The sequence below is a fragment of the Macrotis lagotis genome, chromosome 1 (assembly GCF_037893015.1).
Source record: "Macrotis lagotis isolate mMagLag1 chromosome 1, bilby.v1.9.chrom.fasta, whole genome shotgun sequence".
Lineage (NCBI taxonomy): Eukaryota > Metazoa > Chordata > Mammalia > Peramelemorphia > Peramelidae > Macrotis > Macrotis lagotis.
Window position 1 is genome coordinate 902,797,713 of NC_133658.1, and position 13,040 is coordinate 902,810,752.

Consider the following 13,040-nt stretch of genomic DNA (forward strand, 5'->3'; position numbering starts at 1 on the left):
AAAGCATCAGAATGAGAATGGAAGGATATAGGCCTAGAAGGGACCTCAAATTTGGTCTAGTAACGCTGTCATGATTTTAACAAAGAGAGGAGAAGTGACTCTTCCAAAATCATACTGCTGATGTCAGAGGCAAAATTCGAACCCAGTTCCTTTGGTTCCAAAGTTAACACTCTTTCAATTTTGCCTCATCATTGTAAAACCAGCTCTGCCAGTGTCTCTCTTTGTGACCTAGGGACAAATCTCTTCTCCTGTGGGAACCTCAGTTACCTTCAGTCTAACATGAAGAGGTTGGATTCGATGACCTCAGAGCTATCTGGTCCCAGTTTCCAGGAGCCAACCAAGAAGCAATGAGAGCTTCCTGGGGGATCAGACTTTATTAATACATCCTCTGCCACCCACCCAGGAGTCTCATAGGCTCCTCTGTTGTTGCTGCCTGGGCTCAGTCTCAGCCTCGAGGCAGAAATGAGATGGTATAGCTGCGGGGGATGGTAGCAAAACCCACCATCAAGGGAGAGATATCGATGGCCTTGTTAGGGAGCGGAGACTGGAAGTAGAAATTCTGCAGGATGGTGGTGAGGAAGAGGAACAGTTCCATTCTGGCCAAGCCTTCTCCAAAACAATAGCGTTTGCCTAGGGAGCCAGAGACAGAGTCAGGATGGAGAGGGCTCTTTGAACAAGGATTATTAGAGCTAGAAGGAAACTATATTGTAAAAGAAATTGATAGTTTTCTGGACATAGAGTCAAGAAGACCTGAATTCAAATGTTGCTTAGACAAAGTGTCTTTGTCTTCTAAGACAAGTCATTTAACCTCTCCAAAGGTCTGTTTGCTTATCTACAAAATAAACGGTTTGAATCTGATCATCCATAATGTCCCTTCTGCTTTCAATATGTGATTCTTAGGGCATAAAATGTCAGCATTAGGAGAGACAAATAGCACAGAGCAAGTTTGGGTCTTGTGCCAGAAAAGACTTCCTTAGGAGGCACTGATCTGCAAGGCCAGATTATGGAAACTTCGTACTTTATCTTATTCTTCTTATCAGTTGTTATGTTTTTATTGATCTTGGCTGATGAAATGCTATCAATAGCTATTTTTGACCAAATTTGATGCCCTAGTTCATTGCTCCATTGTCCCACCTTAGGAAGGCATCTGTCTAGATCATAGATTATCCTTAGTAGAAGGGTCTTTAGAACACAGAGTGATTCTTTTTCCTCACCCCCCATACCTCCTTCGCACCCTACCTTTAGACTCCTTAACTTTCTTCAAAGTAAGCTTGGTATCACCTCCTACAGGAAGCCTTTTCTGATTCTCCTAGTGGCCAGTACTCTGCATTTGCAAATTATTTTGTAATTACTTAGCTACTTAAACTTTGCTCCTCTAGTGGAATATAAACTCCTTGAGGACAGAGAATGTTTTTCCTTGACTTAGATCCCCACTTCACAAATACTTATTGGATTGAGTGTTAGAATTGAGGACCTTAGATTTCACCTAATCCAATCTCCTCATTTTACAAATGAGGAAACTGAGACCTTAAAAAGGGAAGGGATGTGACCAAAATTACAGGCTTATAGTTTCCCAATATGATAGATGTAGACCTGGGAGAGGACATTGAATCCAAGTTCTGAATGTCCCAGATGATGGAAACTGAAGCCTAAGAAGGTGGAGTGATTTGTCCAAGGTCTCCAGATAGGAAGCCTTAGAGATAGGACTGGATCAAGGTCCTTTGATTCCAGGCCAGGACTCTTTCTAGTGTATGCACTTCTTCAAAAAAGAAGGGACACTTGATGAGAGGGATGGGTATGCTTTCTGAATCCCTTAGCCACCCAAACGTAGCCTCTCTGGAACCACTCCACCCACCCACCCATTCTCCTCTCAAGAAGCTTGATCAAGGGAAATTTAATTGAGATGAATTGAGAGTAGACTGAAGGAAAGGGTTCACCAGGCTCAGGTCACCTTGGTTGGGACTAGGGATAAGAGTGGGAGTCATGGAGGGGAAGAGAAAAGGTTTGCCTGCTCACCAATAGAGAAGGGGACAAAGGCATCACTTTTCTTGAATTGGCCCTTTTCATCCAGGAAGTGTTGGGGGTTGAAGCTTTCAGGGCAGGCAAAGAAGTTGCGGTCCCTCAGGACTGAGCCCAGCATTGGGTAAACTTCTGTGCCCTAGAGGATGGAGTGAGAGAGAACAAAGGAAATGAGAAGTGGAAAGAGAAGAGCAGCTGGGATGGAGGGGAGAGACAGAGAGAGAGGAGACAGAGAGAGAGGAGACAGAGAGAGAGGAGGCAGAGAGAGAGAAGAGACAGAGAGAGAGGAGGCAGAGAGAGAGAGGAGACAGAGAGAGAGGAGACAGAGAGAGAGAAGAGACAGAGAGAGAGGAGGCAGAGAGAGAGAGGAGACAGAGAGAGAGGAGACAGAGAGAGAGGAGACAGAGAGAGAGGAGACAGAGAGAGAGGAGACAGAGAGAGAGATTATTTTGTAACTAAGAAGACAGGAATATACAGTAGATTGAGAGCTAGTTTCAGAGGCTGCACTATCTGTGTTCAAGTTTTCCCCCACAAACAGTGACTATGTGACTCTGGGTAAATCACTTAATTTTAAGATTATAATTTGCAGAGAAGGTGACATCCTCTGTCAGCAGAGGGAATTCCCTTTTCTATGAAGTCATGAGTCCAGTCCTTATTTCTATAGTAAGTATCCAATTATATGGCTACATTTTGTTTGCCCTGATAAAATATAAGATCCTTGAGTGCAGGTTTTATCTTTGATTTTGCATTCCCACTCTCATTTCCCAGTGCCTATAATAAATATTGCTGATTGACTAATGGGCAGATAATTTATTATTATACTATGTTATTAATATTATTGATTATATATCAACAAATAACATAAATTTATAATATATTAATAAAAATAACAACAAAGTGTTTAGGGAAACTGATCAGATCATGTCTAATCCATGGATTTTTCTCTCTCCCAAGTTTAGTTGGTAAAATCACAGAAGGGACGTAAGTGTTCATGTCTTTTAAAAACATTTTTTTTGAAAAGGATTTTTTACTTTGATTCTTCTTCAGTGTGGAAATATTCTTTGGTATTATTTGAGAGGAAACTGAGAGAAAAAGAGTTATATACTTACTGATTTAGTAAAATTGGAGCTTGTCTGTTACAGACCCATTGGAAATAAGCAATGTCAAAGAGTGAGGCCTCTGGTACTCGACAAAAGATGTGGAATGGTTGGCCATTTCCTTCTACAGTTCATTGTACTGTAGGCAAACAAGATCAAGTGCTTTTCCTAGGATCACATAGCTAGTCTGAGACAGGATTTGAACTCAGGAAACAGAATCTTCTTGACTCCAGGTGAGGCATTTTAACCACTGAGTCACCTAGCAGCTAAGTCAGCTCTCAAGTCAGGAGGACCTAAGTTCAAATCTAGCTTCAGACACTTACTAGCTGTTTGACCTTGGGAAGGTCGCTTTACCCTGATTGCCCCTCATCCAGAGCCATCTCCGGTTGTCCTCTTCCATATCTGGGTACTGGACCCAGATGACTCCAGAGGTGAAAGTGAAGCTGGTGACTTAGGACAGTACTCCCTCACTCAAATTCAGTTCATCTGTATATCATGGTATCACCGCCCTTGACCTTCTTTGAGAACAAAGGACAAAACATCAGGAAAGAACCAGCAATGAAAGAAGAAACCAGCTATTGAGAGGGAATATTTGTTCTTCTACCTTTTCCCCTGTCAAAGTATAAAAGGAGAGGAGGGAAGGAGGAGGGAATTGCTTTCTCCTCCCCACAACCCTATCGACCATATTAGTTTATATCAGAATTGATGACTGAGTAGAAGAGTGGAAGCTGAGAGAATGAAAATGAATCTTTAAAGAGGAGATCTAAGTCAAGTTTCAGAGACAAGCAAGACCAGAGACTCAGTTAAGAGACCTGTTCAGTATATCATATGTCCAGGAGCGACTGCATGAGGGCATCATAAGAAGAGAGAAAATTTGGGGACACTGTAAACACAGAGGTACACGTGGTTTTGGCCACATCTCTTCTCCAGGCATAGTCATCTCTTTAAGTATACGCTAAGGGCATGGTTCCTTTTCCCACAACAACTGGGAGAATGTGCCCCTTGTTTATGTGGGAGAAGGTTTCTACTATTATTTTTATATCATTTCAACATTTTTACTTCGAGTTAGCTCTATTTAATGGCTGACTTACAAAAGGTAAGTGTATTAATGGTGGGGGGGGGGCGTTTGAACTCTAACTTGAGGTGTGTAGATTCACTAAGCATATTGAACACCAGAGAAGCAACTTCCCATAGGAGATGTCGATGGGAGGAAGATATTCTGGACAGCTCCCAAGGTTTCAAAAGGACTTCTGAGGGGAGCAGGGGAGGAAGTCTCACCTTCCACCTCTGGATGCTATTTAAAGGTAGCAAATTACTTTTCATACACTATCTCCTTCGTGCCTCACAACAATATGTATTATTGTCATCCCAACTTTGCTTATGATGAAATTGATACTCATGGAGATTAAATAGTTTTAATGACTTGGCCAATATCACTCAGATAAGATGAAAGGATAAAATGAAAAAAAAAGATGAAAGAGAGGGACAGAGATAAAGAAAGACAAAGAAAGAAAGAAAGAAAGAGAAAGAAAGAAAGAGAAGTGAAGGAAGAATGGGAGGAAAAAAGAAGATAGAAGGAATGGGAGTAAGCAAGCCAAATTGATGGTCCCTTGGAAAGGGGGGGAGGGGGTTGAAAGAAGAACATAGGAAAAGATTTCCACAGGAGGGAATTTTTTGGGTAGTTGTCATGAAAGGATTTTCTGGGTAGGAGACAGATGACAAAAGTTCTAGGGACACTTAATAGAAATGAGATGGGTAAATATTGAAGGGTGAGAATGATAGATGAAGATTTTGGAGCATGAATGAAATGGAGAAGTTTCTTGAGTAAGAGAATGAGTGTGGAGTTGGACAAACTGAGAAAGAGAGGTTTCTACCTTGGGAAGAAGGAAGCCCCGGAATTTGGTGTCCTTGGTGACTCTGCGGGACACACCCATGGGGAGCATGTTGCCAAACCTTTGTATCTCATGGATGACAGCCTCTGTATATGGCATCTTGGCTTTGTCTTCAAACTTAGGTGAACGGTTCCTCCCAATCACCTGATCAATTTCCTCATGAATCTTGGCTGTAATTAGTAGAGAGGGAGAGGGCAAGATGAAAGGGTATTAGAAAAAAACTAAAGAATTCAAAAGGGGAAAAAACCCCCCTGAAATCTGAAGGGAATAGAAGGCACATGGAGAGTGGATTTGTTCTGAGTTGGGATGATGCAGAGACAAGGAGTGAAGCAGATGTGTGTGTTGTGTTTGTGTGTGTGTGTGTGTGTGCGTGTGTGTGAAAGACATGAGAGATGAAGATGGGAAGAAGATATTCTGGACAGCTCCCAAGGTTCTGAAAGGACTTCTGAGGGGAGCAGAGAAGGAAGGCTCACCTTCCACCTCTGGATGCTTCATTAGCAAAAGGAAACCATAGCGAAGAGTTGTGCTAACAGTCTCGGTGCCCGCAAAAAACAGGTTCAGGGTGGTGATGACTAGGTTCTTCATGAAGAATTCTGTGTTAGGATTTTTCTTTTCCTAGATGTGGAAAGGGGAAGTGGAAACTCCAGGGCCTTTATACACAACCCATAAACACTTGATTTCCTCTAGATTCTTCAGCCTTAAGTCCATCCCCCCATGCCAGCTCAATTTCTTTGAGCCCCACGAATGTGCAAGGGTGGAAGGGAAAATCCATCAATGACACCTAATGAAACTGGAATATCTTAGCTCAAAGAATCTTCCCAGAATTCAGATAATCATAAATTTAGTGTTGAAAATGATCTTAGAGATCGTCAAATTCAACCACTCTCTTGAGGAAGTTAAGGCACAGAGAGGATGGGACATGTCCACCTGTCTGAGATGAGATTTGAACCCAGATATATCCATCTCCTGAATCTACAGTCGTATCCATGACATTATGCTGCCTTCCAGAAACCTAGGATTTCAAAACTGGAAGCAACTAAAGAAATCCTTATCTTGAGCTACCGTGGTCCAGTCTCTACCTGAAGACCTCTAAAGAGGGGGAATCCACCAGTTCTCAAAGAGGGGTAGCCCACCTCACTTTTGGACAGTTCTCGTTGGTAGGAAATCTTTTCTCCTTGATATCAAACCTAAATTCCTCCCTTTATCCTTTCTCCCATAGCTTCTGCTTCTGCCCTCTACACCCAAGACAAATCTAATATCCTCCATCCTACATTTTATAGATAAAGAGACAGAGATCGAGGGAGAGGAAAGGACTTCCCACGGTCTTATGCAATCAGGCTAAAGTGTTGGGAGTAGTTGATAGGGTTGCTGGTTGTCTCTTGCTTCCAAACCTAGGTCGTAAATGGCTGTGGGCTGAGGAAGATCAAGAAGCAAAGGGAATGGGTTATCCCTCTTGGTGTCTCTTAATGTTGGCCTTGTCTTTTTGTGTCTCTATTTTGGCATCTTCTCCCTCTCTATCTTTGTCCTACTGTCCCTCTGTCTCTCTCTGTCTCTGTCTGTCTGTCTGTGTCGCTCTCTCCCTGTCTGTCTCTCTGTGTCTCACTCTCTCTCTGTTTCTGTGTTATTCTGTGTCCCCCACAGATATCTGTCTTTCTTGCTGGCATGCTACCCCTAACCTGAACACTTGACCAGAAGTGCTCAGTATACTTGAATCTCTACTCTGGGCTGCTGTATAATGTTGGCAAGCCCTACCTCCTGACACATGCCACAGGATACCTCTGAACCTTGTCTCTAGAAGTTTGATCCTTGCCAACTAAAATTGGCTGGTGCTGCCTGCTCACATCTGAGATCTGCTGTCCAACACCTGAATTCCATTTCCCATGTCTTGGAATTCCCCTAGAGATCTGTCACACCTTCTGTCTGAGATCTCAGCACCTCCTCTTCATTTTCACCTGCCCACTGGACCAGTACCTCTTGCATCTTGATCAGGAAAGAGTCAATGAAGTTCCGGGGGGAGTTAGGGTCCAGGGTGGCCTGGTTCTCCCGGACCTTCTCAATGATAAAGTTCTCCAGTCCTTTCAGTTCTTTGAAGGCTTGCTGCTGAGGCCCTGGCAGGTGCTTCATCACTCCAGAGAACATCTCATATAGCTGGGGGAGGGCACAGAACAAATCATGGGGTGGAAGGTCATGGAGTGGGTGCCTGGGTAGACTAAGGGGAGATGAGACTATCAGAATGGGTGATAAGGATTAAGAACGGGTAGTAAGGGTTAAAGTGAATCAAGTCAGGGCAGATTGGTAGGGGGTCAGTCAGGATGAAAAATGGGCATATGATTGATATTTGAAGGGTCATGAAAGGGCATGGGGCAAATAAGGGATGAATAGAACATGGAGCAAGATAGAGATAAGAATGGGAAAAGGAGGTCAGACTGAGTAAGGGAGTCAGTATGGGCACAAGGTCAGATTGGGAAGAGTATGGTCTGATTGAGGAATAGGGTAAAGGAGTGAGAGGACAGAGTTGAAAGCTAAAGGCTGAAGGATGAAAGTGGATGGGAGAGAAGGTCTTGGAGGTCACCTGTCCCATGGATGTGGCTGTGAACTGGAAGCTCCCCAGCATCATACGCAACAGGGACAGGAACTGTTTGTCCTCATAATCAAAGCGATCACCAAAGACAATGGAGCTGATGACGTTGGAAACTGTGCGACTCAGGAAGAAGGTGGGGTCAATGGGGGACCCTGTAGCCCAAATATGTTAACAGAGATTCAGAGAAAGGGAAGCACAGGGGTGCAAAGAGATTGAGAGGAAAAATAGAAAGTAAAGGAAAGAAAGGAACAGAGTCCTGAGAGATGCATGAAGAAAGTTTTGGAAAGAGATTGAATAAAAGGAGAGCTAGCAGAGGAGTGGGAGAATTAATAAAGATACATAGTGAATTGAAGCAGAGACAAAAAAAGACAGCCAATATCTCCACCCCCAAATCCCATGAAGCAAGAAGACTGGATGCTGGAGGACCCTCCCCTACTCCCTTAGTCTTGGACTCTAGAGTAACCTGAGTTTCTTTTCTAGTAGAGGGACCCAGTTGTTTAGTAAGGGGGAGAGGAGAGGGCTTATGGGGGTTCTCATTCAGATTGGGGTTGAATAGAAACCTGGGCTCCATAACAAACTTGGCAGCTGGACCTCTTGAAATTAAACCATCATGAAATGGATGTATATCAGCCTGGAAAGAGGTCTCCAGTAGATAACCTCAGGGATCTATGTTTTTTTTAACATTCTTACCATGCCTTAAATAAAGGACATTCCATTTGTAAGTGACATAAAATTATATGGTTTTTATGATAGCCAGGATTCAAAAAATTCGCAGGCTAAAATGATGGGTCTGAATCGATCCATTTCACCAGCACTAAATGGAGAAAGTATGTCCACATAGTAGTTCTTCTGAGCAAGTTCAGAGAGTCCTAGTGAACTGCAAGCCATAGCAGTGACAGAAGAGTTTCCAGACTCCAAACCAATTTAATCTTAAACTGTACTGTTAAAAAGTTTTATGCCCACATACAAACAATGATCTCTCATTCTCCTCTGCCTCAGTGAGACTACATTTGGTAGCTAGGTCAGTCTGGCTGCCATAGTTTAAGCAACACATTGATAAGTTAACATATCCAGTGGAGAGCAGTCAGGGTTGGGAAGGGTCTTGAGACCATGTCATATAAGGGATGGTTGAAGGAACTGGGAGTGTATAGCCTGGAGAAGAGACGACCCAGGGGTAACATGTGAACTCTCTTCAGACATTTAAGGCATTGCCTTATGATAGAAGAATTAGATTTATTCTGCTTGGAAAAATTAGGATCTCAAGAAATAGATTAGAACTGGAAGAGACCTTAAAGGCTAACAAGGCCATAAGGCCAGGCATCATCAGAAGTAGAATTTTAACCTGATTTTTCCAACTCCAATATCTGCACGCTATCTGCTATGCCATGATGCCCTTGCAGAAGCATTGAGCATAAGCAATATTATTCTTATTTCTCAGAAAGGGAAACTGAGCCCCAGAAGAGCCTCAGATAACAATTTTAGAGCTGGTCTGCATCCAGGTCTCCTGATTCTAAGTTCAGGGTCCTTTCTGTGTCACTAGGCTGCCTCCCCTTACCTAACATGTCTGCTGGAAGGGACCTTTAAGACCATCTAGTCCATCTTTCTCATTTTACACATGGGAAACTGAGGTCCAGAGAAGTGATATCACCTGCCAAAATCACAAAGCACATAGATGGAAGAACCTGATTTTGAGCTCTTGGCCTCTGACTCCAAATTCAAGACTTCTGAGTCAGATTTAGAGATCTGGGGTGGCTAGGTGGCACAGTGGATAGAGCACTGGCCCTGGAGTCAGGAGTACCTGAGTTCAAATCCAGCCTCAGACACTTAATAATTACTTAGCTGTGTGGCCTTGGGCAAGCCACTTAACCCCATTTGCTTTGCAAAAACCTAAAAAAAATTTTTAAAAAGATTTAGAGATCTAAATCTAACTAGGGTTAGATGCAAGGGACACAGGACAGAGAGCAGCAGGCATTTTGATGGGAGACAATATAGTTGATATTGGCCTTGTGCAAGGTCCTGAAATTATCTTGGGGCCCACCCACCTTTAGTGCCTCTGATGGCTTCAATGAGGAACCCAGCTTCTTCTTGGATGCGTTCCTCTATGCCCCTCTTGCCCATGCCAAAGTCTCTGAGGGTGGTGATGGAGAATCGTCGGAGCTGCCGAGCCCTCTCCCCATTACTGAAGACCACACCTGTGTGGGGGCAAAAAGGAGAGAATGAGTCCAGGTAGGCCTGGAAAGAAACAAGAAGTGGGCATCCGGGGAGAGCCAGGGTGGGAGAGAGAAATAAGGAAAGGTAAGGACAAAGAGATGGAGACAGAAAGGAGGTGGGCAGTTAGGGAGAAACAGAGAGAAGTGAAAAGGGGAAGGCAAGGAGACAGAAAGGGGCAGAGAAATAGGGAGATCTGTGACGGAAGGCAGAGATGGAGAGAAAGGAAGATCTTGAAATGAGAGACAGAGATAGCAAATAAATATAGGGAGACAATGAGGAGAGTAACAAGGGTAAGAGGTGGAATAAGATGATATAAAAAGATATAAGAAAAGATTGGGCAAATGAGGAAAGAGAAAGGGAGAGGGGGAAAGGAGAGAGAATAGGAAGGCAGTCAGGAAAAGATGGATGAGATATGGAGAGACAAGGAGAGAGGGAAATATTGGTGAAACAGGATAGAGGGTAACATATATCTAGAGAAATAGAGTCCAAGAATTAGGGAAAGAAAGGGAGTTAGGAAGAGACACCAAGAGATGTGTAAAGATTGGGGAGACAAGAATATAGAGAAAGAAAGAAATGGATAAACAGAGGGAGACTGTGATACAAAGAGACAGGAGAAATGGGAGGCAAAGAGATTCAGAGACAAAGAGAGCAAGAGGTAATAGGAGAAGCAGGGAATTAGATGAAATGGAGAGATAAAGAGAGACACAAGAGATAGAAAAGAAGAGAGAGGGAAGAGGAAAAGGGAGACAGACAGGAGCCAGTGGTTGAGAGGGGCAAGGATGGAATGAGCGAGGGGAGGGAACAGAGGATGGTGGTTCAAAGAGGAAGCCTTGAGGAAGCCACATTGACCTAAGGCGAGTTGGGTAGTTGAGTGAGTGAGTGTGTGTGTGTGTGTGTGTGTGTGTGTGTGTGTGTATGTATGTATGTATGTATGTGTATGTATATGAAGGTTCATTTCCAAATACTCACCAAATTCTTCAACAAGCCAAGTGAAGGTGGCCTGCTCCCCACGACCAGAGAACTCGTCTGCTTGGTCCACCAGTGCCTCCTTCACAGCATCATATCCGGTCAGGACCACGACAGTCCTGGGTCCCAAATACACTGTGAACACGGGCCCATATTTTTCTCCTATCTGGAGGGTAGGGAGAAGTCAGAATTCTCAGAGTTTTGCCTCTGAGCTCAATGAGCTCCCCTCTCTTAAATCTCACTTGAAAGGTCACCTCTCACCCATCTTTCCTAAGCAGCTTTAAAAAAAATTTTTAGTTGTGATTTAGCCTTAACTAACAAATGCAGATACTGAGTCTTGCAAGGCCCTGTTGTATATCTTTTTTTAAACAAAATATTATATACATATATATTTATATATACAGTTGTGTATATGTGTGTATGAGACTGCATGGTGAATAGATTATTAACTGGGTAATCAGAGGGATTTGGGTTCAAATCCTTCCTTAGACCTTTATTAATCATGTGACTCTGGGCATGTCATCATCCCTACCTCAGTTTCCTCATTTGTAAAATGAGGGATTTGAACTCATTGATCTTTCAGGTTCTTTCCAACTCCAAATCTATGAACATATGATCCTCAGTTAAACAAGAAAGCAATAAAATTACTCTGGTTTTTCCCCTCCTTTGCTTGTGTTTTTGTTTTTGTTTTTCTGTAACAAGACAATAAGCATCTATTTATTACACACCAGCCATAGGGATGGAAAGACAATGACAGCTCCTGCTCTGAAGAAGGTCACAGTCTAATGGGACATACCTATTCCAGACTCTTCTCCTATATTGGATTTCCTTAATTATGCAGTCATGAGAAACTAATGGACCCCATGGCCTGGGCAGAGAGAGTATGTCCGGAGCTGCCCCTCTAGTGCCCTTCTTACTGCCCAGAGATCTCTCTGACCTCTCATCTCTCCATCCCTCACCCGCTCCCCCCAGGTCCTCTCTCTTAGACCAGATCTTCAGTTTTCTTGCTTCTTCTCCATCTTTCCCCCCAAATCTCTCTCTCATAGCCCAACTCTGCCCATCCCTCCCCATAAAGAGGTTCTTGGCTTTTTTGGAGTCTCTTTCCCATATGTTCATAAAACTCAGACCTTAGAGACCATCTAACCCAACATGTCCTTGTTGCAGAGAGGGAACTGAAGACTTTAGAGAAGAAAGAACCTTCTTATCAGTAGGGAGAAACAGTGACTTTTTTTCTGCTTCTATCTCTCTGTATATCTCCATCTCTCCTTCTCTCTGACCATTCCAGTCACTCTGGAACCTGTCTGTGTGTGTGTGTGTGTGTGTGTGTGTGTGTGTGTGTGTGTGTGTGTGTGTGAGAGAGAGAGAGAGAGAGAGAGAGAGAGAGAGAGAGAGATCTGTGAATATGTCTGCTTGTGTTTGTCTCACTCTATGTCTCTGAGTCCATTTATGCATCTTTGTTTCTTTGTTTACATCTGTTTCTACTTTTTTCATTTCTGCTAGTTTGCTTTTCTGCATCTCTTTGCCTATTTGACTGTCATTTTCTCTGTTTCTACCTGTTTCTGTCTCCGCTTCTGAATATCTTTCTCTTTGTGATTCTGCTTCTGTCACTGTTATTCTCTTTGTCTCTTTCTCTGGTATTGGTCTCTCCCTGTGGGTGTCTTTGTCTATGCATCTGTCTCTCCATAGCTATGTCTCAATATACCACTCTTTCCATCTCTATTTTTGTTTGTTTTCTACTCTGTGCCTCTGGATATTTCTCTCTTTATATCTCTATATCTATCTCTCTCCACTGTCTCTGTTTCTCTGGGTCTGTCTCTATGTCTGTTTTTACTTCATGGTTCTCCCTGTCTGTCTGTCTGTCTGAGCTAGTACCTCCTCCCCATCCATTCTCTCTTTGCTCATTGTGTCTCTCTTTGTGTCTGTCTGTCTGTCTGTCTCTCTCACTCTCTCTCTCTCCCCCCTTTTTCACTTCCTCAACCTCTCCATGTTCTCCCTCTTATCCCTAGCCCCCCTCCCAGCCTCAGTACCTTCATGAGGGAATCATACATCTGCTGGGTGTTGAGCTGCAGGTAGTTGCCAAAGATAGGCAGTGGAGTGGGCCCAGGGGGAAGGGCACTGCGGATCTTCCTCTGTCTCCATACAGAGAGCACCACCATGGTTGAGAGGCAAAAGAATAGAGCCCCCAACAACATCCCAGAGGTCAACATGGTGGAGGTGCCAGAGGGCTCCTAGTAGTGCTGTCTAAGGATTGCAGGGGTGCCAAGTCAAGACTGA

The 13,040-nt window shown here is 43.5% G+C and overlaps 1 protein-coding gene across 1 annotated transcript; it reads right to left on the bottom strand.

Annotated features, from left to right (window-relative positions):
* Positions 1-299: 299 nt before the first annotated feature.
* LOC141509521 (cytochrome P450 2A13-like) lies at positions 300-13,040 on the bottom strand. The gene is made up of 9 exons (XM_074219137.1): positions 12,794-13,040; positions 10,770-10,932; positions 9,632-9,781; positions 7,581-7,741; positions 6,980-7,156; positions 5,482-5,623; positions 4,991-5,178; positions 2,017-2,158; positions 300-630 (listed from the first exon to the last, which is right to left on the bottom strand). The coding sequence occupies exons 1-9, from the start codon at positions 12,971-12,973 to the stop codon at positions 446-448; spliced, it is 1,488 nt and encodes a 495-aa protein (XP_074075238.1). The 5' UTR covers positions 12,974-13,040; the 3' UTR covers positions 300-445.

What these genes read in the sequence shown, in the direction of transcription:
- LOC141509521 (XM_074219137.1), bottom strand. Translation starts at nt 12,973, where the DNA reads ATGTTGACCTCTGGGATGTTGTTGGGGGCTCTATTCTTTTGCCTCTCA. An exon ending in AGCCATCAGAGGCACTAAAG is followed by an intron (nt 7,742 to 9,631) that starts GTGGGTGGGCCC and finishes TTTGGGCTACAG; the next exon opens with GGTCCCCCATTGACCCCACC. An exon ending in TCCTGATCAAGATGCAAGAG is followed by an intron (nt 5,624 to 6,979) that starts GTACTGGTCCAG and finishes TTCCACATCTAG; the next exon opens with GAAAAGAAAAATCCTAACAC.